A 25,497-nucleotide genomic window follows, 5' to 3' on the forward strand; every position below is an offset into this window, starting at 1 on the left:
CTGTCAAGATTTCTCCAGCTCCCCACCTTAGGCACAAACACTGGACTGTTCGTCTCAACTCGGCAAATTTTATTTAGAAAAAAAGTAGAGTGGGGGAAAAGTGACAGCACTTATTAAGCTAAGGATGTAGAAATGAACCCTCCTGTGGCACAGCTCTTTAAGTCTTCTCTCACTGTTCAACCTCCGTGGGCTGCTGGTGCGGGGTGGGTGGGGGGAGGTTAGGTCCCCTGACGGAGGGTGGGTGGTGAGGGTGCCTGGAAACGGCCGGAGAAGAGGCCCAGGCGATCGACGTTGCGGTGGAGCACGCTGTGGAGCACTGCCAGGTGCGGGCCGCCCTCGCCCCCACCCTCCCTAGAGAAGTCCCGGATGAAGCGGCCGCGCTCAGACTGGAAGATGAACTTCTGGGGCAGGGGCCCGTGCTCCCGGAGAAAGCCCCAGACACTGAGCAGCAACAGGCGCACTTCAAAAGGGGCCAGCTGGCTAAATACTTCGTGCATATTACCCAGGGCAGGTGGTAAGAGGCTTCCCTCAGCCATGACAGCCACCAGGGTGCAGGATGCCTCCAGGTGCCAGGGGGAGTGAGCCGTGTCAGGGTGGCGGGAGGCTTCCCAATGGCCCAACAGGGCGGCCAGCAGCCCCCGCAGCAGCACAGAGCAGTAGCACAGGGCCGGGGGAGCAGCTGCGACCAGCTTTAACAGCTCGAAGAGCAGAGGCTGTTCTCGGAAGCGTCGGCCAATGCGGAGATCCCGCTCCACAGTGGCCCGGGCGTGCTCCTCTGGGGGCCAGGCCAGCTCTGCCCCAGCCGCATCTGGACACACACTCTCCACCAGGGTCACTGCAACTGCTTTGGCTGCCTCTGGACTGAGGGTAGACGCACTCCAGCAACCCCCACATTCAGCGCTCCCGGAGGCAGAACAGCAGTGCACCAAGAGGCTGAGAAGGCTCTGGGTGTTATAAATCACTTCCTGCTGGTTTCGAGACTGCGTAAGCTTTGGTGGTTTTAAGCCACGACCAATGACTCCAGCGTGGAAAACAGACCAGATCCCTCCAGGCCCTGGCACAGCTGCAGTGTGCCGCCGGTTTGTGTCCAACAGGGAGGCCGATGCCAAAGGAGCTGAAACAAGTGAGAGGTTTTCATTGTCCTCATCCACTTCCCCTCCAAACAGTTCTGTGTTGCCTCGATGTAAGGCTCCCTCAACTAGTAGCTGCAAGACAGCCTTGAGCCCAGCTGGGGAAGTCTGAGAAAGGCGGGTGAGGAGATGAGAGGCAGAGGCCACACCTGGGGGGCCGTGTAGCCTCAGAGAGGCAAAGAAGCGGTGCACCCCAGCTCTGACCAATCCCAGGAGTTGGGAGGGAGACAGGGCTTCCAGAGGAAAGGGGCAGATGGCCAAGAGGGAAGCTGCAGCTTCAGCTACTTCTTCCTCAGGATGTAGCAAGAGAGGAGCCAGGTCAGACAGATGGGCTGAGGCAGACTCTCCAAAGCGAGCCCCTAGGGCGGCAGAGCCTTCACCACCTTGCTGTTCCCAGCCCACTAGCAGTGCCAAGTTGCGCAGGAAACGGGATGTGAAGGGAGGTTGTAAAGTCCCTGCATGCACCCGAGCCAGGCAGCTTCGAAAAGCCAGGGGGAGGAGGCCAGAGAGACTGACCACCAGCCCTGCATATAATTGGGTTGCCAAACTCAATTCTTCAGGGCTTCGGGCTCGGCTTAGTAGATGGCCCAACGCCTCAGGTCCACAACTGGGCCGGGTATAGACAGAAAGCAGGCCTAAAAGCTGGTGCTGCCAGAGGAAGCGCTTCCGTTCTAGCCGCAATGTCTCTCCACACAGCTCTCCAACGTGGTTTTTTAGTGCATCCAGAAAGGGCACTGGGCGGGGAGGTGGGGGAGGGCCCAGCACCCCTTCCCCGGGAGATCCACCCCGGTGATGAACCAGCTTTTGCAGGTGCAGCAGCAGCAGCTGGATCAGGCGGTCACAGGCTTCTCGCACAGTGTCTGGTACAGCCAGGCCTTGGGTGGTGATGACTGAAGCAGGCATTGCTGTGTCCACCAGGAACTGCAGCAGGCGGTAGGCACCTGCACCTGAGGCCTGGCTCACCAGGTGCACAGCCAGATTGAGCATGTTGTCCAGCTCCTCTCGGGGGAATCCCTGCAGGTGTTGTTGCAGCTGGCTCAGCACAGCTGGGGGCTTGAGGCAATCCACAAGTTCTCCAGAGACCGTGCCAAGTAGAGCTGGTGACATGACCGCCAGCTGCAGTAGGAAGGGAACTGTAGCCTGAAGGGAAGGGTCCCCGCTCCGGCCTCCAGTGCCCCCTGCCAGGCTATCATGGAACATTCTCAGGAGCTCCCGCCTGATGCTGTCTCCATGGCGGGAGGCCAGGTGCCCTAGAATGCCTACAACTGAGGCAATCTTGGGCACCCGTTTCTCCCCAGGGAGGACAGGAGATCCAGGGAATGGATCTGTGGACGGAGCCTGAGAACTTCCACCGCCACCACCAGCTCCACCTCCAGCCCCACCATGGACACAGAAGTCCTTAAGCCCACAGGAAAGGACTCGAGAGATGATAGTGCCAGGAAAGGAGGAGCCAATATGTGCCACAACCCAGTCAAAGTGTGGGGAATGCTGGACTGAAGTGTCTAGCAAGGCATCCACACAAGCATCTGGGCAGCTACCAATGAGAGCTGAGAGGCACTGCACATAGATGTCCATTAACGTACGGGTGGCCCTACAACCCATCCACAGCTGCAGCAATTCATTGAGAGAGCCAGTAGCATGGGGAACACGCTGATGTTGGCCTGAATAGGTACTGCTCAGTTGACCCATGAGGTCAATAGACCATGCACTAATCACAGGTGCCCAGGCCTTTGGATTGGCACGGATAAACTCAGACAGCACCTGCTGTACTTCCTGTATCACATCCTCTAGACCTGGTCCCCCAGCAGGGACGTGGGAAGGTGGAGGTGGACGGAGGTGAGGAGGACCAGCCACAGGGCTTTCATCTAGGGCAGCTAGATGGGCCCGGACACTCTCATCAAAAACACCTCTTAAGTGGTCCAGCACAGCAGCCCGAGCAGGTGGCAAACAGCGCAGCAGCAGAAGACTACAGCGAGCATGTTCCCGGGCTGAGAGTTGGTGACCCAGGATAGGATCTACACCAGTGAGAAAAGCCTTGATTTCCTGGGACAGCTCCTGAGCACTACAAGGAAGCAAAAAAAAAAAAAAGCAGACTTACAGCACTGGGAGAGATTAGGTAAGTTACAGTCCTTCTGTGAGTTTAAGTTTCTATATAAAACAAGGAAAATAAATTGTACCTTCTTCACAAGAGCTTATGAAACATGTATCACATTAGCTATCACTCAATAAATGCTCATTTTCTTTCCATAACAAAAATACTAGCAGTCAATAACTTAAAACTGTCAGCTCTGACTTCAAGCCTCAAAACCGACAAAAACAAAACAAAACAAAACAAAAACTGCCAGTCAGGGTCTGATGGCTCCCATCTGTAATCCTGGCTATTCGGGACGCTGAGATCTGAAGATCTCAGTTCAGAGCCAGCACTGGTAGAAAAGTCCAAGAGACTATCTTCAATTAACAAGCAAAAAAAAAAGCTGATCTGGAGCTGTGGCTCCAGTGTAGAGTGCCAATTGTGAACCAAAATGCTGAATAAGACACATACACAAAAAGACCAGCTACCTTTGTTTGTTTGTTTTGGGAGGGGGGGCATTAAAGCTTGAACCCAGGCTTCACACATGCTAAGCATATGTTCTGCCCTGAGCTACACCCCCTAGCCAGGACAGATCCTCTTTAAATTATTTTACATGTATTATTTCAATCCAGACAACAGATCAATAAAGAAGCACAATTATGATCCACTCTACAGTTAAGATAATCAAAATTAAGTGATCAGACTATACATTCCAAAAGGATAGGAACCATTCCCTCACTTTTCAACACTAAATCCCCTTTTATTGAGGTGCTGGTGTACATGAGGTATAAATTTTTGTTGAATTGAGTAAATACATTGTGTCTCACTCCCCTGCACAACAAAAGCATCCTGGAATCCCGTGCAATGGAAACTCATTAACCCCCTTACTAAATAAAGGCTCTCCCTCCTAACACCTGTTCTTTCCATATTGTGCAAAAATCCTAGCCACTCACCACCTACCCAACACCTTCAAAGTGCCTGAGAATCGAGTGTCCTAGAGCACAGACAAGAGTAATGCCTTCCAACCTTGCCCTTCTGAAAACATATGGGTTCCTTCTTAGAAGGCAAGAGGCAAATTGCCTTTTCTGTCAAAGAAGAAAGCATCCTTTAGGGGCTGTGCATTCATTCCTCTGTGCCATTCCTCTCTGGTTCCTCAAAATAAAATAAAATCCACCCCCAAGATGAGGAGAGAGTGCAAGGGAAAAGTCTACCAGAAACATTCAATACGTTTCTGCACCTGGATTATCACAGTCTATGAAAGTCAAGGCCTTCTGGGTTCCTTCAGGTTGAAAGGGATAGAATGACTTAGGTTCCCAAGAGTTCTGTTATCCGCACAGCCAAGAGAAGGTAAGCAATAGGGAGGAGGGAGAGGCAGGACCAAGATCTTGGGAGGGCGGGCACTGGAGCCCAGGGTTTTTAAGAGAAGCAATCCCCAGGTTCTGGGAGGACGCGAACCGGAATCTCTTAGAACCCTGACGCGAGTTCTTGGGGTAGGATCCGGGTATCTACCGAGAAGGCTGGGGATCGGCGCGGGGCCGCGCGGTGGGGGAAGATACCAAGGGCTCTGACTACCTGAGAGGCGCGGGACCGTGGGTGGCGGGGGCAGGCCCGGGAGGCCCCGGGGCCCCGGGAGGGTCGCACAACGCGGACATCCCGGAGCCCTACCCCAAGCCCGAGGCGGGAGCGGCGGAGCTCAGACGGCGCATGCGCGTTGACGAGAGACGCGAAAGAAACTAGCGCGGAAGCCTCACAGGAAAACGAAACCGACGTTGTTCCTGAGCCGAGCACTTGGGTTCCGCAGCGCGTTGAAGACAGCAGGAAGTCGGCCGATCAACACGTCCCTCCCACCCCACTCGCCAAAGGACCATTGACAGATTGAGGCTTGGCGTGACATTCACATGGATTTCACGATTTTTGTGTTTTTGTTTTTATTTTTGTCAGTCTTGAGGCTTGAACTCAGGGTCTGGGCACTGTCCTTGAGCTTCTTTTGCTCAAGGCTAGCACTCTGCCCATAGACACCACTTCCCGCTTTTTCTGTGTATGTAGTAGTGAGGAATCGAACCCAGGGATTCATGTATGCAAGACAACTCTACCATTAAGCCACAGTCCCAGCCAGATTTCTTTTTCTTTTTTAACATTTTTCCATTATGGGGCTTGAACTCTGGGCCTGGGCGCTGTCCCTCAGCTTCTTCAGCCCAAGGCTAGCGCTCTACCACTTGAGCCACAGCACCACTTGCCGTTTGTTGTTGGTTTATTGGAGATAAGAGTTTCACAGTCTCTCCTGCCCGGGCTGCCTTTGAACCGCGATCCTCAAATCTCAGCCTCCTGAGTAGCTAGGAATACAGGGGTGAGCCACCGGCGCCCGGCTTAAACCTTATTTTTATAATGATAAAATTACTAAAATGAAGCTCATGAGCTTTTCAAAAGACAGCGATATCCAGGCATATTGGTATACATCTACAATCCCAACTCCCAGGAGGTTAAGACAGGAGGACCACAAATTCCAGGACTCTCTGGGATACATACATAGCGAGATTCTGTCTCAAAAAAAGATAACAGTAATAATAATAAAATTATTATTAATGTATAATTATGTAGAATAATAATTACATAAAAAGTAATGAAAGAGAGCCGGGCGCTGGTGGCTCACGCCTGTAATCCTAGCTACTCAGGAGGCTGAGATCTGAGGATCACAGTTCAAAGCCAGCCCAGGCAGGAGAGACCGTGAGACTCCTAGTTCCAATAAACCACCAGAAAACTGGAAGTGGCGCTGTGGCTCAAGTGGTAGAGCACTAGCTTTGAGCTGAAGAGCTGAGGGACAGCGCCCAGGCCCAGAGTTCAAGCCCCACGGCCGACAAAAAAAAAAAAAAGTAATGGAAGAGGCACTGGTGGTTCATGCTTGTAGATCTGAGAATCATGGTTTGAACCCAGCCCAGGCAAGAAAATCCAAGAATTTTTTTTTTATCAGTTGTGGGGTTTGAACTCAGGGCCTGGGCACTCCATTCCTGAGCTTTTTTGATCAAGGCTAGTGATCTAACCATGTTGAGCCACAGCTTCACTTCCATATTTTTGCTAGTTAGAGATAAGTCTCAAGAACAGTGCCCATGCCCTGAGTTCAAGCTTTAGGACAGGAAAAACAAAAAACAAAAAACTGGGACATGGCTGTTTAGTAATCTTGCCATGGAGGACTAGAGGAATGGCTCAAGTGATAGAACCACAACAGTGAGCAAATAGCTAAGCAACAGCTAGAGACGCTGTGTTCAATGGGGGGCAGGTCTAGAGATTACTATTGACATTTCAGGACCGTCTTGACAAAAAGTTCTTGAAACTCCATCTTACCAAATAAAGAAATGTGTGGTGGCACACTTGTCATCCTGGAAGCATAAATAGGAGCATCACCACTCAGGCTAGCCTCAGCAAAAAGTGAGACCCTACTTGAAAAACAAAAGGCAAAAAGCCTGGCTTAATTAATAAAGCACTGGGTCCCAGCTGGGTGTTGGTGGCTCATGCCTGTAATCCTAGCTACTCAGGAGGCTGAGATCTGAGGATCATGGTTCAAAGGCAGCCTGGGCAGGAAAGTCTGTGAGACTCTTATGTCCCAGAAAACCAAAAGTGGCATTGTGGCTCAAGTGATAGACACTAGCCTTGAGCTGAAGAACACAGGGACAGCACCAATGCTGAGTTCAAGATCCATGGCTGACAGGAAAAAAAAAAATTGGCCAGTTCTGGGGATTGAACTCAGGGCCTTGGCACTGTTCTGAGCTTCTTTTGCTCAAAGCTAGCACTCTACCACTTGAGCCACAACACCACTTTTGAGTTTTTCTGTTTATGTGGTACTGAGGAATCAAACCCAGGGCTTATGCATGCTAGGCAAGCACTCTGCCAGTAAGCCATATTCCTAGCCCAAAAGTTGTCTATTAACGGTATCTAATTAGAGATGAAATATGGAAGCTGATTCTGTAGTGGTAGAATGCTTGATTATCATGCATGAACACCTAGGTTTGATCTCCAACACAAGAAAAAAGGACAATGGGAAACATTTGGTCTTTATTTTATTAAAAACATCAAACCAAAGAAGCAAGATTAAGTGAGGTAACGTAATTTGCCCAACCTGGCAAAACCACAGGGGTAGGGGCAGGACTGGTACCAGCATCCATACCTGCCTCCCCTCTAATAATCTCTACTTTTGTTAGAAATGGAAAGCTACAGTGTCACTCATTAGGGAGGCTGAGCCATTGGAGAGGCTGGTTTCTTTTTTTGCTAGTTCTGGGGCTTGAACTCAGGGCATGGGCACTGTCCCTGAGCCTCTTTGTGCTCCAGGCTAGTCCACCACTTGAGCCAGAGTGCCACTTCCAGCTTTTTCTGAGTAGTTTATTAGAAGTTAAGAGTTTCATGGACTTTCCTGCCCTGGGCTGGCTTTGAACAGTAATCCTCAGATCTCAGCCTCCAGAGTAACTAGGATTACAGGTGTGAGCTACTGGCACCCAGTAAGCGAGGCTGGTTTTTATTTGCCTTTGTTCAAGGAAATTCTGTGCGTCCTGCTTCTGGCCCATCTCCGCCTATACTCTTTTCAAAGCCCATCTCCATCTCTACACTTAATCATACATGCCTCAGTCAAACTCTAGGGTTTTATTACAAATGGATTTGATTGTTAGAGAGGATGCTCTCCAGTCTTTCTTCTGTGACTTTTTCCCTCCTAACATCCCTCCTGGGAAGGTCAGCAGACCACTGTGGAAGTGGAATCTGAGAAAAATGAAAGAGGTTCATGCTTTCTCCAAAGTCCTTTAAAGCAACTACCAAATCCTTCTGGCTCCAGCTGAGAATATCCAGGTAGAGGAGTTTAGCTCTCCCCTTCAAGGTCCTCCATGTCTACATCCTGGGGGGCTTTTATCTTCTTTGGTAGTTTGCACTGTGCTTCACTAGTCCTGGTTGGCTTTGAAGGGGCTTCCACTGAACAAAGGGAAGAAGGAAACATTGAAGAACCCAAACAAGCCCTGTTTTCCTTTCACTTCCATCTCTGTGTCCCAGTCTCACCTTCCATAGCTGCTTTTTCTTTCTGTGCAAGCCGGATCTGCTGTAGGAGTTTTCTGAGCTTCTTCCCAGACAGAGTAATGTTGGCCCGAGCACTGGACCTGAACAATAGATAGGAAACAAGGATACACAAGTCAACTTGAACCAACCCAGGTCATAAGAGTGATTCTTTGATTTCAAGAGTGAGCCTTTGATTTCAAATAACTTAAGTGTCTTAAAGTGTGGGCTTTCATGTTGTGAGTAAAGTCCAACATACTTAATTCCAACCAACATACTCTTCAGGATCAGGTTATTAAATAAAGTCCTTTTTGTTCTTTTGTGTGGGTACACAGCGTCTGGGGACTTTAGCTTTTTTCCCCTCAAGGCTAGCACTCTACCATTTGAACCACACCTTCCAGCTTCCTGTTGTTAATTGGAGCTAAGAGTCTCACTAACGTTCTGGTCCTGACTGGAGTCCATCTCCTGAGTAGCTGGGGTTACAGGCTTCAGCTATCAGCATCCTGCTTACCTAAAATCCTTAAGTAAACATTAAAGTTTAACTAAACTTTAATTAACGAATGAAAACTCTTCCCCAGAATCAAGAGTCTTGACATTCATAAGTAAAATCCTGTGTGTACCTTTAGGAAAATTCAAAGAATTGTGTACGCTTACAGATGCACTTTTCTGTATGAAAAGTAAGCGTACTTAAAAAAAAACTTAAGTGAATGTACATACCTAGTACAAGATGTGATAGTGACAATCCTGCAGAAGCTGTAAGGCGGGTGTGGTGAGCGGCTAGCATAGTTTAGGAACCAACACAGCTGAGACTTTTTCTGTATTAACATGAGCGTTCAAGAAAACGCCAGGGGAGGTTTTGGCTGCTCTGGAGCTTGGAAGGCAGGGAGGACAATAAGAAATCAATGGGGAGGACCAAGGGAAAAGAGGATCGGCACTCACGCTCTCTTCTTGAGGTGATGCCTCGTGATCAGCCCTTCGTCTATCACCGCCCCAACCACCTTGCGCTTCAGTCTTCGCTCCCGGTTCAAAACTCGCCGGCGCTTGAACAGCTTCTTCTTCAACTCCTACAAAGCGCGGGGGGGGGGGGGGGGGGGGGGAAGCATGGAATCAGCTGAGGATGCGTTCGGCCACCCGGGTTCCCTCTGGCACTTGGCAGCCCGTTTCCCATCGATCTAGTGCAGGAGAAGACTCTGAAAAAGCTTGGGGAAACATTCGCAAACGGCCCCCCACTTCCCAGACAGTCACCGTTCGTGGCCGGTTGATCTTTCCTCCCGGAGCACCCATAATCGCAGCGTGGTTCACTCGGGGCCGCAGTTCCGCTCTTCGCGTCGTCCGCGAGACCCCGCCCCCTATCCCATCGGACCAATCACGGCAAGGGGGCGTGCCAGGGTCCTATATAAGAGACCTCGCGCCGAGCTGTATCCTTTCGAAGGGATCCTTGGTAAGTGGGTCGTGTTCCGGCGGCTTCTCGGCCGGCAGCGGTCGTTCCGGGGGTGAAGGGAGGCGGCCTGCATCCATCAAGCCCTCCATTTCTTGGCGGGGAGCGGGCGTGCAGTCCCGATCTCCGTTATGTACGGAGGCAGAAGGAAAGGGCTCGAGCCCTCTCGGCGTCATGTCTTCGGTGCCGGCGGCTTCTCGTACGCCGGTTCTATCCTCAAGCGCCGGGACACGCGTCCCCGATCCGGGCGGAACATGTGAAGCGCAGCGGTTCCCTTCCGCGAGGGGCTCACACACCTCTCTGATTTCAGGTCTGCGTTCGCCGCCCCGTAGTGGAGAGCTGACGTGTTTCCTCCCTTCATGGTACTGTTGCCGCCAGTAAGGCTGTCCACGCAGGTCGGCATCCGCCTCCTTTACACCCGAGGCTCGGTCCCGCAGGCTGTGTGCGGGCCATCCCCCACCCCCGCCACGTGAGCCAGCGCCGCGACCTTGCCGGGACCTCCGGATGGCCGCGCTCCGCCCACCGCTCCCAGCGCCGACTCTGGTGGCCCGAGCGCGCCGGATGTTGGCCGGTAGGGACGGTGGGACAGGGCGGGGGGGAGGTGGGGGGGAATGCGGGTGTGACTATTCCTTGTCGCTGAAATCATGACTTAGGACCCTAGGGTACATTTGAGCCGTTTTTTGCAGCGGCGAGGTTGAAACCCAGCACCGGGTACCCTCCGCCTGCATCCACAGGCTCTCTGGCCAGTAGCTGCCTGGCAGACCGCCGCCTCTGGGATCGGCTCCACACCCAGCCCCGTCTGGCCGGTGTCCCCACTTTCGACTGGTTCTTTGGCTATGAGGAAATCCAGGAACTTCTCCTGCCTCTGCTGCAAGAGGCCCGAGCCACTGGCCCACTGCGGGTGCTGGATGTGGGCTGTGGGACCTCTAGCCTCAGCGCGGGCCTCTATACCAAATCCCCACACCCTGTGGATGTACTAGGTATAGACTTCTCTTCTGTGGCTGTGGCCCACATGAATGGCCTCCTAGTGGGTGGCCAGAACCAAGCACCCCTACGCCCTGGGCACCCTGCCTCTTGCCTCCGCTTCATGCATGCTGATGCCCAGAACATGGCATCTATAGCTCCCTCGGGTTCCTTCCAACTAGTGTTGGACAAGGGCACCTGGGACGCTGTTGCTCGGGGTGGTCTCCCTGGGGCATACCAGCTACTGTCAGAATGCCTGAGGGTCCTAAGCCCTGGAGGGACCCTGATTCAGTTCTCAGATGAAGACCCTGATGTGCGACTGCCCTGCTTGGAGCAAAGATCCCATGGCCGAACTGTGACTGTGCAGGAGCTGGGTCCTTTCAAGGGCATTACCTACTTTGCTTATTTGATAAAAGGTTCTCAATAAAACACGTTTTGGTCCCCAATCTGGTGTTTTCCATTTAGCAAGGAGGGATGTGAGGGTAGCTTTACCTTTGCAATATGGATGGCTGGACTTTTCTGTTGACTTAACTTTCAGCCTAGAAATCCCATTACATGGAATATACCCTGGTGGTCTGGGGTGAGTGCTCAGAAAAAGACTGGGTCACTTTCAACTAAAAACAGAGGCAAGATGAGTTTCTGAACCGAACTAGGTGACAATACTCACCCCCAAAGGTGGTATGAGGTGGGAGATGAGAATATTCCACCAAGCAGCTCCTACAGACACAGGAACCTGTCTCCCCAAGAGGACAGGGGTTTGCAGGTTCCTGACAGTCTTTGTGAGGAATCCAGTAATCATCTTGCTCTTCTTCCTGCTCCCAGTTGATTCCAGGGTTAAATGTTCTTAAGGGAGAACTGGGGTCCTGTGGGCTCCAAGCCCAGCCTGGGGGAAGGAGAATTAAGGAGCTCGTCATTAAGATTGAAAATTAAGCCGGGCGCTGGTGGCTCACGCCTGTAATCCTAGCTACTCAGGAGGCTGAGATCTGAGGATCGCGGTTCAAAGCCAGCCCGGGCAGGAAAGTCCGTGAGACTCCAATAAACCACCAGAAAACCGGAAGTGGCGCTGTAGCTCCAGTGGTAGAGCGCTCGCCTTGAGCTGAAGAGCTGAGGGACAGCGCCCAGGCCCAGAGTTCAAGCTCCACGGCCGACAAAAAAAAAAAAAAAGATTGAAAATTAAAGATCAAGTGTTGAGTGCCTTCCTGCAAAGTAAGTTCACACCCCAGTAACAGCCTTAGAAATATCTGCCTTCAACTGCTAAGACACCAGTAGCCCATTTACTACCTGAATACCTACTTTGATGTCAAACAACTGAAAGAGCACACTTGGTTTTCCATCCCAGCCCTGTCTAGACATCTGAAAAGCCAGCCACCCTGCTCACCTGGCTCTTCATTTTGGTCCTGGAAGAAAGTCTCAGCCTCTTCATCATCAGTGAGCAGCAGCAGCTCTTTATGTGGCCATTGTAGCTCCCCATAGTCTTCACTCCCCTCTGATGCTTCTACCACAATAGAGGGTAAGCGGGAATTTTGAGAGGCAGCCTGAGTAAAGACAGTAGAGACATGAGTCAGACTGGAGGCTGAGCCAGCAGCAGGACACAGGGTGAGAAAATACTAACCTGAACATCTTGATGTTCTTCAACCGTGCTAGTTTCTTCTCTGTCTTTCCAGACAGTATGATTTCTTCTGGGACTTTCTGGGTACCTGGAGGAGCCTGGGCTATTTCTAGGCCAAGTTCTAATCTCACTGCTCTCTGGCACAAGGGCCATGGTGGTTCCACAAGTGCAGCTCAGTTCAAACTCAGAGTCCTCCTTCCCTATGTACCTTACAGAATGCAGCTTTAATCTTCTTTGGAGCCAGTTTCTTAATCACTGCTGAGGAGAGGAGGATGACAAGCTAGCAGATTATGGGCTTTCTAGGGAGGGGGGATGCTCAAGATGATAGGAGCTTTATTTCTATTTTCTCCCTGGGTGGCAGAGAGGGTAAGAGGAGACAAGGGCATCTGGATTAAATGATTTGTGAGTGAAGAGCAGCAACAATGGCTTTGGAACATTTTTACCTACTGAGCTTCTCAACGTGATTTTTTTATTTGTATTTTTTTAGTATGTTTACTATTTGGCCAAGAACTTTTATTTAGTTATAAAGTTGGGAACTTGCTCTCTGTTCCTTTCTACCTTCCTAAAGCAATCTGAACAAGTTTCCTTGTTTTGGTTTTGGTTTTTTTTTTTTAACTCTGGGCTTGGGCACTGTCCCTATGCTCTTCAGCCCAAGGCTAGCACTCTACCACTTGAGCCACAATGCCACTTCCAGTTTTTCAGTGGTTTATTGGAGATAAGAGTCTCAGACTTTCCTGCCCGGGCTGGCTTTGAACCTCAATCCTCAGATCTCAGCCTCCTGAGTAGCTAGGATTACAGGCGTGAGCCACCGGCGCCTGGCTTCAAGTTTCCTAGTTTAATTTTTATACTTATGAACAATATTTCAAGCATCTAGTATTCATCTTTTCAAAATACCCATCCCTATTATTTTTCCCTTTGTCCTCTCCTAAGTAGTCAGTTGCATTCATGTTCTGTGGAGACCTAAAGGTGAGTGTAAGAGCAAGAGGCCCTCAGTTCAGGCCCCAGTACCAGCACCAATGGGATTAAAAAAAAAAAAATCAAAACCCAAATAACATGTTCTCTTACTCAGCCTGAGTGCTGTCCCTCAGTTCTTCAGCTCAAGGCTAGTGTTCTACCACTTGAGTCATAGTGCTACTTCTGGTTTGGTGGTTTATTGGACATGAGTTTTTCCCTGCCTGGGCTTGCTTTGAACCTCAATCCTCTGATCTCAATCTTTAGTAACTAGGATAACAGGCATGAGCCACCAGCACCTGGCTCTCTTTTCTTGAAGCTTTTCTAAAATACACAGTCATAAACTCATAAACATGTACATAGTGTATATACATAGAACCTGATTCTAACTCTGAGCCTGGTTAAAGAAATGAGGGAGAGGGGAGAGAAAGGAAAAAGATGGAGAATGAATAATTTTTAAACACACATTGCAACAATGAAGATGGTATAAGGAAACTCAACAGGGAGTTGGGAGAGGGAAGAGCCATAGAGATTATTTCGATTAAAATATATACACATCTAAAATACCAAGGCAAAACTCCTTGGTACAATTAATACAGAGGGGGAGGGAGGTGAAAGGCGGAAGGGTCTGCAGGAGAGGGAAGGGCCATAGAAGTTCTTAATTTATACATATGAACAGAAAAATGCAGCCTTTAGAAACTGGTTTAGAGTATGAGCAAATAAGGGAGGGTGATAATAGGGAATGAGGTTGATTTCCAGTACATTGTACACGTGTATGGAAATGTCACCGTGAAACTCCCATTATTCATCTAATGTATGCTACTAAAAAAACAAAAATGGGAAAAAGTAAGGGAGGATAGTAAGAGAAATTCAAAGAGGGAAAGGGAGGGGGGCCTGAGAAAGAGATTGGGAAAGGTCAATGTAAGATCTGGCTTTTGTGTCCCAGGCTATAAAGGTCCTCCCAATGTCTGCTTCCGCCCCCCCATTGCATGAGAGTAAATCAGATTGTTTTGTTTATTCTGTTGTGAGCCTGGGGATTGAACTCAGGCCTAGGGTGGGTCTCCGGTGGGCCAGAAAAACTACAGCCGAGCTACACCCACCAATCGCGCCTTCTCCACTCCAAAGACCCAGGCGCTCAGCACTCCACTTTTCTATGGTTAGGTCCTCTCTAGCCCCGACCCAGCTCTATGGTCTCCGCCCCGTCCCCGCCGCGGTCGGCCTCAGCGTCGCTCTAGCCCGCGCAGGAGCACCGAGATGCGGCGGCTGCCCTTCTAGGCTGCGAGAGACGCCGGCGCGCACCTCTGTGGCCGCGCGGTCGGCCATGAGCACCATGAGCAAACCGCTGCAGGTGGCCGCCCTGCTGGGAGTCGGGGCCACCGTGGGCTCCGTGCTCTTTGCGCTGGTGACCCCAGGAGAGCTGCAGAAGAAGGGCATGCTAAAGGTAGACCTGGGAGCCCCGGAAGGGGTGGGTGGGTGGGTGGGTGTCCGGGAGACTGCGAACCTCCTTCCTCCCCGCAGGAGATGCCGGAGCAGAACCCGCGGATCCAGGACGAGGCAAGCTGGAGGCAGCAGCTGGTGATGGAGACGCTGCAGAAGGCCGCGGCCACGCAGGAGAACGTGGCCTGGAGGAAGCGCTGGTTGGCTAGCAACCCCGGGAGGTCGGAGTGAGACGGGCCGGCCCTTCTCTGCGAGCCAAGTGGGGAGTCCTGACCTGGACCGTGGCTTCGGGGGAGCAGGTTCCCTCCAACCCCTGTGCACGTCCCCGGCCTGAGTCGGCATGGAGGTCGGATGTGACGGACATCGAACAGTAAATCCTGCTTGTCTGTCCCGAGAGTGAGCTCTGCAGGACCCCTCCAAGTGCTTAGGTGTGGGGGCCGGCGCTGCGGGCACCCCTGGATGCTACTGCTCTCCTGCCCCTAAAAGCCCAGCAGGCTTAGTGACCACATTTTCAAAACAATCGGGTCACGTGGTGTTACGTATGCGTGTGCTTCTGGGAAGAGCCAGACTTAAACTCAGGACTTCCATGTTCTTGCTTAGCTTTTGCTCTCGGCCGATTCTACCATTCGAGCCACACCTTCGCTTCCAGCTATTTACTGGTTAATTGGATAAAAGAGTCTTGAGGATTTGGCTGCCCTGCCTAGTATGGAACCTTGATCCTCAGATCTCAGGCTCTTCAGTATTACAAGCATGAGCCACAGGTGCCCAGCTCAGGTAATAGTCTTACCCGTGGCTCACGCCTGTAATCCTAGCTACTCAGAAGGCTGAGATCTGAGGATGGCGCTTCAAAGCCAGCCTAGGCAGGAAAGTCTGTGAGACTCCGATCTCCAATTAACCACCAGAAAACTGGAGCTGGCATTGTGGCTCCAGTGGCAAAGCTATTCCTTGAATATCTTCTTAGCAATGAATACCTATAGGGCCTTTGGGCAGGGTTGGAAGGGCATCTAGCAATTCGATGTGCCAGACTGCTTTCCTTGGCTTTTTTTTTTTTTTTCACATCAAATCCCCTCAAAGGATTTATTTTTTTTTAATTGTGAAAATACTGTACAGAGGGGTTACAATTACATGGGCAAGATAATGAATATTTCTTATCAAGCATTGTAGCCTCCTCCTTTGTTTCCCCTTCCCATTCCTTCCCATCCTCCCCCGCCCCCCCAAAGGCTTCTTGCCCTCAAGATTAACTTAGAAATGTGAAGTGCACATTTCTGGAATAGAACTATCAAGTAATAAATGTACTGGACTTCCATTCACATGCTTTTCACTAATTTCCAGTCATTGAATTGGAATCCCAATCTTCCACTATAATTCTGATTTCTTCAAGATGCCACTGAATATAAAATAAAGCCAAACGTTTGGAACCCTACAGGAAGCAAAACCTAATCACACTTCTTGGTCGTTTTGATTTTTGTGCTGACACTAGGGCTTGAACTCATGGCCTGGGTGCTGTCCCTTATCTTTTTCACTCAACACTGGCACTCTACTAGTAGAGATTAGAGCCTCCTAGACTCTGGGCACCAGTGGCTCACAGCTGTAATCTTAGCTACTCAGGAGACAGATCTGAAGATGGAGCCCATCTTGTTGATTTTTTTTTTGTTTGGGGATTTTTAGTCATGGGCCTTCAACTCTGGGGATGGGCACTGTCCCTCAGTTCTTTAGCTCAAGGGCAACTCTACCACTTGACCTAAAGCACCACTTCCGGTTTTCTGGTGGTTTATTGGAAATAAGAGTCTCACCAACTTTACTTCCCAGGGCTGGTTTTGAACTGCAATCCTCAGATCTCAGCCTCCTAAGTAGCTAGGATTACAGGCTTGAGCCACCAGTTCCTGGCTTTTTAAGAGAGATTGAACCCAGGGCCTCATGCATACTAATAGTATTTAGAACAGCAATTAAACACTGAGGTTCAGACTCAGAAATGAACAGCAGTGTAGTCATAACTTTAAAAACATTTGAAAAGTGGTATGTGTGTGTGCACACACACACACACATATGTATAAAATTGTGTAAAAAAACAAAAACATTTGATTGGGGCTGCAAAGGTGGTTCAGTGGTAGAGTGCTTGCCTTGCATGCATGAAGCCCTGGGTTCAATTCCTCAACACCACATAAGCAGAAAAAGCCGGGATTGGTGCTGTGCCTCAAGTGGTAGAGCACTAACCTTGAGCTGAAGAGCTGAGGGACAGCGCCCAAGCCCAGAGTTCAGGCATCATGACTGAGAAAATAATAATTTGTGTGTGGTTTTTAGGGTTAATGCTTCTTCCTTACACTCAGGAATAAGTGGGCAGCCACAGGCTGGGTGCTGGTGGCTCATGCCTGTCATCCTAGCTACTCAAGAGGCTGAGATCTAGGATGGCAGTTGAATAATAGGTAGAGGTTGGCAGCAGCAGCAAGGGGCCCATGGAAAAGCCTTGAGGGTCAGAACCTGACCCAGCTGCAGGTTCTAGTACTTACTACTCCTACAGTCACTTGAGGCTTCAATATCCTGAAGTCTGAAGTGGGATAAATTTTGCCTATATTTAGGTAATGAACACTGCTTTCATACCTCAAGCATATATTTAAAAAAACTTTATATATGAAGTATTCAACATTAGAACACATGCATTTGTCTTGTAAGTCACTATAATGTTCCTTTCCTTTCCATGTTTTGGACAGACCTGTAAAAAGTGTTCTATGGGTCAGGTGGGGAGTAAAAAAAAAAAAAAAAAAAGAGGCACCGATTATCCTAACCACTCAGGAAGCTGAGATCTGAGGATGGCAGTTCAAAGCCAGTCCAGGTAGGAAAGTATGGGAGTCTTAGCTCAAATCAACCACCAAAAAAAGCTGGAAGTAGAGCTGTGGCTCAAGTGGTAGAGTGATACCCTTGAGCAAAAAAACTCAGGGATAATGACTAGGTTCTGAGTTCAAGTCCCAGGATGGGCACACATTTTTTAAAAAATGTAGGCTGAGGATGCTCAATAGTAGAATGCTTGCTTAACATTTACAAGGCCTAGGTTCAACTCCCAGCACTTGCATACACACTCAACCCCTTCCCCATTGAAAAAAACCCACAATTTAAAATCTACTAGGGACTTACTACCAAGAAACTGTGCTAAAAAAAGTCAACCTCATGACAAACCCAAGAAACAGGTAATATTGTCCCTACTCTACTAAAGAAAAAACTAGGCTTAAAGAAGCCAAGGCATACAACTAGTGAGGAATTTCAATTTATGTACCCCACCTACAGAATAAAAGGTGACGTGCAATGTATCCTCTGTAATCCCTCCCCACCATTTTTTTAACATCTGCTAGGGGCTTGAACTCGGGACCAGGGCCCTTTGACACTCTACTACTTAAGCCACAGCTCCACTTGGGGCTTGATAGTTAATTGGAGATAAATGTCTCATGAGCTTTCCTGCCTGGTCTGCCTTCAAAGAACAATCCTCAAATCTGAACCTCCTGAGTAGCTAGGATTACAGGTGTAAGCAACCAGCACGTGGCTCACTTCCAAATTTATTGCTACTATTATTATAAAGGTGATATACAGAGGAGTTACATAAGTCAGATAAAGAGTACATTTCTTTTTGAACAATGTCAACCCTTCCCTCACATTTTCTCAGTTTTTTTCTCCCATCCCACTTCCAACTTTTTCCTGGTTAATTGGGGTCAATCCTCAAGAGTTTCTTGCCTGGATTGGCTTCAAATTGTGATCCCCAGATCTCAGCCTCCTGAGTAGCTAGGATTATAGGCATGAGCCTCTAGCTCCTGCAACCTGTTCACTTCTGAAGCAGCAAACAGATGAAGAAACAAGTCTCTTTGTTGGAAACTTAAGAAGAGGAAGAGGCTCTACTCAAAACACCCTTTTAATTTCCCCTTGCCTGTCCTGGAATTTAAAACTCATAGCCTGAAAGCTGGGGTTGCTCAAGCTGGTACACTACCAATAAGCCACACCTCCAACCCAGTTTTTTGCTGGTTAATTGAAAATGGAGTCTCACAGGGTTTTAGTTTTAGACTGGCTTTGAATGGTCTCCAGATCTTAGCCTCTTTAGTAGCTAGGATTCAAGGCATGAGCCAATACTGCCCAGTCCAAATGCCTTATTTTAGTGTCTTCCTCTATTCACTATTGTCCCTCCCATTATTCAGGAAGAAGCCAGGCATATACAGAACTCCAAGGATCTATTTATTAGGAAGGAGATGTCAGTGCTGTATCAAAGATGAAGAGGTCAGAGAGGGATGGTGAGATAAAAGCCCCTCAACTGGGACATTTCTTGGCCACAATGAGGACAGCAGAAGGCACGAGTCCTGAAGATGGAAGAGAAGCAGGTATAAACAATAATAACTGCTTTTACTCCCCAAGTTCCTGGCCACATACTTTCTCATAAAATACTTTTCCCAAGCATGCCCCAAATCCACCAATCCTGCTTCCCAGTCCCTATGTCATACCCAGCTCCTGCAGAGGTCGCTCCATGTCAGCCTCTGAGAAGGCCCGTCTGGGGAAGCCACTGAGCAACTGCACAGGGTCCTGGCCACCTCCAGGTTCCTCCCCGCGGTGGAGCTCCACATAGAGCCTTACAGCTGCCAGCTGTTCCCGGGCTCTGAATGTCTGGGTCAGTGAGGTCCCATCTGGCAGCCTCACCTAGAAGGCAAAGGAGATCTCCAGTATTCTGAGCACCAAAACTAAGTAAGATGCCCAAAAAAGGTGAAGAAGAGCTAAAGTAGGTCCCTTCTTTCTCTTAAGAGGGACTGAACGAGTTGTTCAACTCAAGTACAACTATTACTTAAAGCACTTAACGAGGACACACTTATCCTGTCGGCCTTACTAAGGGTTAAAGCAAGGGCCCCAGCTTCCTCACAGTCTAGGACAGACAGAGCAAGATTATACAAAAAAATGTCAGAATAAATGCCACATCACAAAAATAGCAGAGTAATGAAAGGAAAACATCATAAACAAGCAAAAGGGTAATTAGGAGGTACAGACTTCAAAAATGATTACAGCAGGTGAAATTGGATATCTTTCCTAAGAGTACAAGAGGTAGGATTTCAAAAGTCATTTACAAAGAAGGAAGAGATTTGGCAAACAGAACATAGCTGAAAAAAAAAGGGGGGAGGGAGTTGGGGGCTGGGAATGTGGCTTAGTGGTAGACTGCTTGCCTCGCATGCATGAAGCCCTGGGTTCAATTCCTCAGTACGACATACTCAGAAAAATCTGAAAATGGCACAGTGGCTCAAGTGGTAGATGCTAGCTTTGAGCACAGAGAGGCTCAGGGACAGTGCCCAGGCCCTGAGTTCAAGCCCCAGAATTGGCTAAAAAAAATTTAAATTTTTAATAAAGTTGGATGCCTTGTACACCAACAAAGAGGTTCCAGGAGCAAAAGAGGTACAAGGCCTGTATCCATGGCTCATGCCTGTAATCCCAGCTACTCAGGAGGCTGAGATCTAAGGATCCCAGTTCAAAGCCAGTCCAGGTTAGAAAGTCCATGAGACTCTTATCGTCAATAGCACCCAAAAGCAGATCTATGGCTCAAGTGGTAGGCTCTAGCCTTGAGCAAGGGGTCAGTGTCCAGGCCCAGTGGTGGAGTGCTTGTCTAGCATGCATGAAGCTCTGGGTTCAATTCCTCAGTACCACAGACACAGAAAAGCCAGCAGTGGGGGTTGTGGGCACAAGTGGTAGAGTGCTAGTCTGGAGCAAAAGAAGCTCAGGGACAGTGTCCAGACCCCAGGACTGGCAAAAAAAAAAAAAAAGAAGAAGAAAAGGAAAAGGAAAAGAAAAGAAAAGGCTGGGAAGGTGGCTCAGTGGTAGAGCGCTTGCCTTGTATGCATGAGGCCCTGGGTTCGATTCCTCAGCACCACATAAGCAAAAAGAAAAAAGCCGGAAGTGGTGCTGTAGCTCAAGTGGTAGAGCGCTAACCTTGAGCTGAAGAGCTGAGGCACAGCGCCCAGGCCCAGAGTTCAGGCCCCACGACCGGACCAAAAGAAAAGAAAAGAACAGAAAAAAAAAAGAAAAGAAAAGAGAAGTTGTATCAAGGTGGGCACCAGTGGCTCACACCTGTAATCCTAGACTCAGGAGGTTGACATCTGAGGATTGCTGTTCTAAGCTACCCGGGGCACAAAAGTCCATGAGACTCTTATCTCCAATAAACTGTCCAGAAAAAGCCCAAAGTGGTATTGTGGCTCAAGTGGTAAAGTGTTAACCTTGAGCACAAAGAGGCTGAGCGACAGCCCCCAGACCCTGAGTTCAAGCCCAGCAAAAAAAAAAAAAAAGTATCAGAATTAGTACCTGTATGCGACACTGGTCATACTCCCGCTTGGTGGGTGGCTCCTGGCTGGGAGAGGAGGGGACAGGACCTGGCTCTGTCACTGGTGGGGTTGGCCCAGAACCCACACTACCGCCATACTGTAGGACAAAGTAAAACAGTCAGATACTCATGTACTGTCAGGAAACAGACCAGGAGAAAGCAATGCTGTAACCAGCTTTTTACCTGACGCTAGAAAAGAAAGTTAATGCCGGTGCTGGTGGCTCACACCTGTAATCCTAGCTACTCAGGAGGCTGAGATCTAAGGATCCAGGTTCAAAACCAGTTGGGGTAGGAAAGTCCATGAGACTCTAATTTCCAATAAACCAACAGAAAACTGAAAGTAGCACTGTGGCTCAAGTGATAGAGCACTAGCCTTGAGCTGAAGAGCTCAGGGACAGCGCTCAGGCCTGGAGTTCAAGCCCCATGACAAAAACAAACAAACAAAAAGAGTTAGTCCTTTCTATGGTCTTGTCAGTCACCCACCTTCTTGGCTCTTTCTGCTTTATCCCTTTCAATCTTTTCTCGAACCCTTTGCCTGGAATGCAGACAGAAAGAAAGCAGGTTGGACATGGTCAAGCAAAAATCTTGATTTCATTCTCAACCATTGCCCATCACCCAGACCTGGCCGCTAACTCCTCAGCCTTTTCCCTCCTCCGCTCCTCAGCAGCTCTGCGCATTTCATCTTCTTGTAGTTTCTGTCGGGCAGCCGACAGCTCTTGGCCTTGTCTCCGGCGCTGCTTTTCTCGTTCTAATGCCTCCCGCTCCTCCCTTTCTTCACGTTCCCGCTGCTTCTGGGCCACCAACTCCAACATTCTGTGTTGGAGAAAGGAAAGAGTTCAAGAAAAATAGCTGAGTGTATAAAAAGGAACTCTGAGAAATAGCAGGAAACATGTCCCAAAATAGATGAAAAAAAAATTAAAAGACAATTAAAAATAAGAGAGGTGCCAGGTGCTGGTGGCTTGAGGTTGGGCTCTGAGCCTCACCAGCTGGGGCAGAGAAGTCCCTGAAACTTTTTTTTTTTTTTTTTTTGCCAGGCCTCGGTCTTGAACTCAGGGCCTAGGCACTGTCCGCGCCTTCTTTTCCTTAAGGCTAGCATTCCACCACATGAGCCACAGCTCCACTTCCAGCTTTTTCTTCTTATGTGATACTGAGTAATTGAACTCAAACCTTCGTGCATTCTAGGCAAGCATTCAACCAAGCCCCATTCCCAGCCTTGAGACTCTTACCTCCAATTTATCGCCAAAAAAACAGTAAGTGGAGATGTGGTAGAGGGAAAAAGGCAGGGCACTGACCCCAGATTTCAAGGGCGCACGCGCATGCATGCACATGCACGCACACACGCGCACACACACACACACACACACACGGAGAAGAGAGCTAGCTCATTGGTAGAGCACATGCTCAGCATACAGGAGATCCAGGACTTTAAAAAGAAAAGAAAAGAAAAAAAGATGCCGGACACCGAGGGCTCATGCCTGTAATCCTAGTTACACAGGAGGCTGAGATCTGAGGATTGCGGTTCAAAGCCAGCCTGGGCAGGTAAATCAAACCAAGAGACTTTTATCTCCAATTAAATCACCAGAAAACCGGAAGTGGCACTGTGGCTCAAAGTGGTAGAGCCCTCGCCTGGAGCTGAAGAGCTCTAGGGACAGCGTCCAGAGTTCAAACACCGTGACGGACCAAAAACAAACAAACAAAAAATACACGGGAAATGTGTTAAGGTATCCGACAAAGGGTGTTTACATTTGAGAGGAGTGAAACACGATCCCCGGGGAAAGTAAGATTGGTATTTACTGGACCTCTTAGTCTGTTCTTGTCTTTCTTCTTCGGTCAAAGTTGGTTTGCTTTCGCCAGCAGCAGACCCAGGTCCTACAAACAAGCAACAAGCATGACTACCCCGTGGGATTCTCTTCTGCCCTCGCCAGTAAATCGGCTGTCTCCCCGTCAGGACCTTCAGGGCCAACTTGCTCTGAGGAGGTGGGTTCCCGTCCCAGGATATGTCCGAGAGGCATCTCTAGAGGTTCGTCCACGTCGGGGTCGTCTTCGTGTTCCATCAGCCTGGCAGGGCAAGTCGGCAGGGGAAATTGGCCGTGAGGCCGCCGCCCCTCCGCCGGTGCCTCCCCGCGCCCCCCGGCCCGGCCGCTCACCAGTCCATCGCGGCCTCGATGCCCTGGTTCCCCGTGAGGGCCAGAGCCTTCTCCCTGGGGGCAGAAACACCGTCAACACGCGCCCGCCGGCCATCGTGACGGGCCGACTGGGGCAAAGGCCAGGACGGATCCGCGGCCCTCCACCCCGGGGCCGGGGGACCGGGGAGATGGGGGGCTCGGGGCGCTCTTACGCGCGTCCGCTGGGAAAACCCATCTCGATGAGACTCTCCAGAGCCGTCAGCTCCGCCATGACGACGCCAGCCACCGCTCCCGCGGGGACCTGGCAGGGTGAGAAGGCAGGCGGCGAGGGTCAGCGTGGGGCAAAGCCGCCCTCGACGCCACCCCCGCGGACCGGCGCTCGCTCAACTCACCCGGCTCGGGACCCGCCGGGGACACCGACGAGAAGAAAGCCGAAGGGAAGCGGAAGTACCCGAGTCTGTTTGGGTCACGTGGGAGCGGGCGTGGACGGGGGCCGCGGAGAGCCAAAAGTCTTCCCCTCCTATCGGTCGCCGGAACCTTGCGCACGCCGGCGGGGGCGGGGCGGAGGGAAAGGGGGCGGGAATGCGGGTCGGGCTCAGCCAACCGCGGGCCGCGGATATCATGCTGGGGGAAGGTCCCGCCGCTTTTAAGCACGCGGCGGGGAAGGAAGCCCTCCTGAGAGGTCAATCTGGAAAGCGGGCGCCACTGGCTCACACCTGTGATCCTAAGTACTCAGGAGGCCGAGCTCTGAGGATCGCGGTTCAGAGCCAGCCTGGGCAGCTCTCAGGCCCTTTCATCCTCGCCTGGGAACTGAGCTGTTCTTTGCCCGATTGCCAAAGGGATTTTTGCAACACTGTGTCTGACAGTCTTATCACCTTCCGGGCTTTGAAACCTTGGCATCTCAGCTATCTCGGATGTAACTAAAAATGCTACTTTCCTCCGGCACCCCAGGCCCTCTGTTTTATTTTGTTTCGTTGAAAGACAGGGTCTTGCTTTGTAGCCCGGGTTGACCTAGATTCTCTGCCTCTGCCTCCCAGAAGACAGGTTCCCGGAGAATGCCACCAGCTACCACGCCGTTCGTTTACAAAGAAGAGCGCTAGCCTTGAGCTGAAGAGCGCAGGGACAGCGCCCAGGTCCAGAGTTCCAGCCCCACGCCCAGGCCCAAAGTTCCAGCCCCACGACCGACCAAAAAAAAAAAAAAAAGACAAGAAAAGAAGAAAGAAAGGAAAAGGATTTGAAAGTATATGTACTATAACTGGGTTTGGTATGTGTGGCAGTGCATGCTTATAATCCTAGCACTCCAGAAACTGAAAGAGCAGAATCTAAAATTTGGGCTGGGAATGTAGCTTAGTGGTAGAGGGCCTGCCTGACATTCATGAAGCCCTGGGTTTGATTCCTTAGTACTACATATACAGAAAAAGCCAGACGTCTCTGTGGCTCAAGTGGTAGAGTGCTAACCTTGAGCAAAAGAAGGTCAGGGCCCTGAGTTCCAGCCCCAGGATTGGCAATAAATAAATAAATAAATAAAATCCCAATCCTGCTCGTGCTACATATAAAGATCTTCATTCAAAGAAAAAAGTGTGTGTGTATGTATAAGCTAGAAGCAGAACCATGGCTCAAGTGGTAGATCACTAGCCTTGAGCCCAAAAAGGCTCAGAGACAGCAGTCCAGGCCCTGAGTTCAAGCACCAGGACCAGAAAATCAAGAAAACAGGTGTGTAAACAAGCAATCCAAAGGGATCTGAGAAGGCCTCCTTTTAAATTTCCTTTAATGTTATCACAGTGGATATATAGTCAACACAAATGGGGACGGGGATTCCTAGGTATTGCTGTTAGTTTTGTTTTACCTAAAGGAACACTAAGACAAGTGCTAGTGCCTCACTTGTATCATCCTAGCTACTCAGGAGCTCAGGAGGTCAAGATCTGAGGATCATGGTTCAAAGCCAGCCAGGGCAGGAAAGTCTATTAGGCTCTGATCGCCAACTAACCAGCAAAAAATAGAAGTGGAGCTGTGTGGCTCAAGTGGTACAGCACTAGCCTTTGGCAAAAACGCTCAGAGACACCTCTCAGTTGGAGAGGTTGGAACCCTGAGTTCCATCTCTAGGATGCACGCGTGCACACATACACAAACCCACTAACTTGTGCCAGCATGGTCCTTTCCTGTCTTTTCCATCCCATATCAATTTTGTCTCCTCCCTCCTCAGACATAAGTGGACTGTGCCCTGGATGGGTTTACCCACCATTACTAAACAAAAGGTCACAGAAAGATGTGGCTCCAACCCCAAATTCCCACTGTGATCAAGCTTATTTTCAAAATTCACTCCTGGAATCTTCACTACTTAGGAAGGCATGTAATCCTAAATTACTCAGGAGGCTGAGATTTGAGGATAATAGTTCAAAGTCAGCCTGGGCAGGGA

At 49.8% G+C, this 25,497-nt stretch overlaps 5 protein-coding genes and 1 non-coding gene across 7 annotated transcripts; 3 read left to right on the top strand and 3 right to left on the bottom strand.

The window, feature by feature from the left end:
* Window positions 1-48: 48 nt before the first annotated feature.
* On the bottom strand, window positions 49-4,935 carry Ints5 (integrator complex subunit 5). Its single transcript, XM_042676317.1, has 2 exons — window positions 4,774-4,935; window positions 49-3,192 (listed from the first exon to the last, which is right to left on the bottom strand). Exons 1-2 carry the CDS (start codon window positions 4,851-4,853, stop codon window positions 219-221), a joined length of 3,054 nt encoding a protein of 1,017 aa, XP_042532251.1. The 5' UTR covers window positions 4,854-4,935; the 3' UTR covers window positions 49-218.
* Window positions 4,936-7,815: 2,880 nt separating this feature from the next.
* Window positions 7,816-12,392, bottom strand: Lbhd1 (LBH domain containing 1). The gene is made up of 6 exons (XM_042676399.1): window positions 12,243-12,392; window positions 12,009-12,165; window positions 11,298-11,513; window positions 9,169-9,293; window positions 8,236-8,333; window positions 7,816-8,151 (listed from the first exon to the last, which is right to left on the bottom strand). Exons 1-6 carry the CDS (start codon window positions 12,390-12,392, stop codon window positions 8,121-8,123), a joined length of 777 nt encoding a protein of 258 aa, XP_042532333.1. The 3' UTR covers window positions 7,816-8,120.
* Cskmt (citrate synthase lysine methyltransferase) lies at window positions 9,668-11,076 on the top strand. 2 transcript variants are annotated; one of them, XM_042676397.1, is made up of 2 exons: window positions 9,668-10,238; window positions 10,354-11,076. In XM_042676397.1, exons 1-2 carry the CDS (start codon window positions 10,172-10,174, stop codon window positions 11,055-11,057), a joined length of 771 nt encoding a protein of 256 aa, XP_042532331.1. In that variant the 5' UTR covers window positions 9,668-10,171; the 3' UTR covers window positions 11,058-11,076. The 2 variants fall into 2 exon arrangements, with proteins under 2 accessions (XP_042532331.1, XP_042532332.1); XM_042676398.1 differs by having other exon boundaries at window positions 10,402-11,076.
* LOC122105406 lies at window positions 9,753-9,901 on the top strand. The gene has a single exon (XR_006147035.1). It is a non-coding gene; the product is annotated as a small nucleolar RNA SNORA57 (small nucleolar RNA).
* Window positions 12,393-14,429: 2,037 nt separating the features above from the next.
* On the top strand, window positions 14,430-15,408 carry LOC122105127 (ubiquinol-cytochrome-c reductase complex assembly factor 3). Its single transcript, XM_042676252.1, has 2 exons — window positions 14,430-14,631; window positions 14,709-15,408. The coding sequence occupies exons 1-2, from the start codon at window positions 14,512-14,514 to the stop codon at window positions 14,856-14,858; spliced, it is 270 nt and encodes an 89-aa protein (XP_042532186.1). The 5' UTR covers window positions 14,430-14,511; the 3' UTR covers window positions 14,859-15,408.
* Window positions 15,409-18,818: 3,410 nt separating this feature from the next.
* Window positions 18,819-23,556, bottom strand: Ubxn1 (UBX domain protein 1). Its single transcript, XM_042676393.1, has 10 exons — window positions 23,474-23,556; window positions 23,294-23,382; window positions 23,103-23,156; window positions 22,907-23,013; window positions 22,755-22,824; window positions 21,577-21,768; window positions 21,439-21,490; window positions 20,937-21,053; window positions 19,103-19,295; window positions 18,819-18,961 (listed from the first exon to the last, which is right to left on the bottom strand). The coding sequence occupies exons 2-10, from the start codon at window positions 23,350-23,352 to the stop codon at window positions 18,912-18,914; spliced, it is 894 nt and encodes a 297-aa protein (XP_042532327.1). The 5' UTR covers window positions 23,353-23,382; window positions 23,474-23,556; the 3' UTR covers window positions 18,819-18,911.
* Window positions 23,557-25,497: the final 1,941 nt, after the last annotated feature.

Source organism: Dipodomys spectabilis, unplaced genomic scaffold (assembly GCF_019054845.1).
Source record: "Dipodomys spectabilis isolate Male_0828 unplaced genomic scaffold, ASM1905484v1 ptg000030l, whole genome shotgun sequence".
NCBI lineage: Eukaryota > Metazoa > Chordata > Mammalia > Rodentia > Heteromyidae > Dipodomys > Dipodomys spectabilis.

Excerpts from the sequence above, each read along its gene's own strand:
- Cskmt (XM_042676397.1), top strand. The coding sequence starts at position 10,172 with ATGGCCGCGCTCCGCCCACCGCTCCCAGCGCCGACTCTGGTGGCCCGA. Across the intron at positions 10,239-10,353 it reads AGCGCGCCGGATGTTGGCCG|CGGCGAGGTTGAAACCCAGC; the intron begins GTAGGGACGGTG and ends CGTTTTTTGCAG.
- Ubxn1 (XM_042676393.1), bottom strand. The coding sequence starts at position 23,352 with ATGGCGGAGCTGACGGCTCTGGAGAGTCTCATCGAGATGGGTTTTCCC. Across the intron at positions 22,825-22,906 it reads AGAGCAAGTTGGCCCTGAAG|GACCTGGGTCTGCTGCTGGC; the intron begins GTCCTGACGGGG and ends GCTTGTTTGTAG. Across the intron at positions 19,296-20,936 it reads ATGACCAGTGTCGCATACAG|GTGAGGCTGCCAGATGGGAC; the intron begins GTACTAATTCTG and ends TTTGCCTTCTAG.
- Lbhd1 (XM_042676399.1), bottom strand. The coding sequence starts at position 12,392 with ATGGCCCTTGTGCCAGAGAGCAGTGAGATTAGAACTTGGCCTAGAAAT. Across the intron at positions 9,294-11,297 it reads ACCTCATACCACCTTTGGGG|GAGTTGAAGAAGAAGCTGTT; the intron begins GTGAGTATTGTC and ends CGCGCTTTGTAG. Across the intron at positions 8,152-8,235 it reads AGAAAAAGCAGCTATGGAAG|TGGAAGCCCCTTCAAAGCCA; the intron begins GTGAGACTGGGA and ends CCCTTTGTTCAG.
- Ints5 (XM_042676317.1), bottom strand. The coding sequence starts at position 4,853 with ATGTCCGCGTTGTGCGACCCTCCCGGGGCCCCGGGGCCTCCCGGGCCT. Across the intron at positions 3,193-4,773 it reads CACGGTCCCGCGCCTCTCAG|TGCTCAGGAGCTGTCCCAGG; the intron begins GTAGTCAGAGCC and ends GCTTCCTTGTAG.
- LOC122105127 (XM_042676252.1), top strand. The coding sequence starts at position 14,512 with ATGAGCACCATGAGCAAACCGCTGCAGGTGGCCGCCCTGCTGGGAGTC. Across the intron at positions 14,632-14,708 it reads AGAAGAAGGGCATGCTAAAG|GAGATGCCGGAGCAGAACCC; the intron begins GTAGACCTGGGA and ends TCCTCCCCGCAG.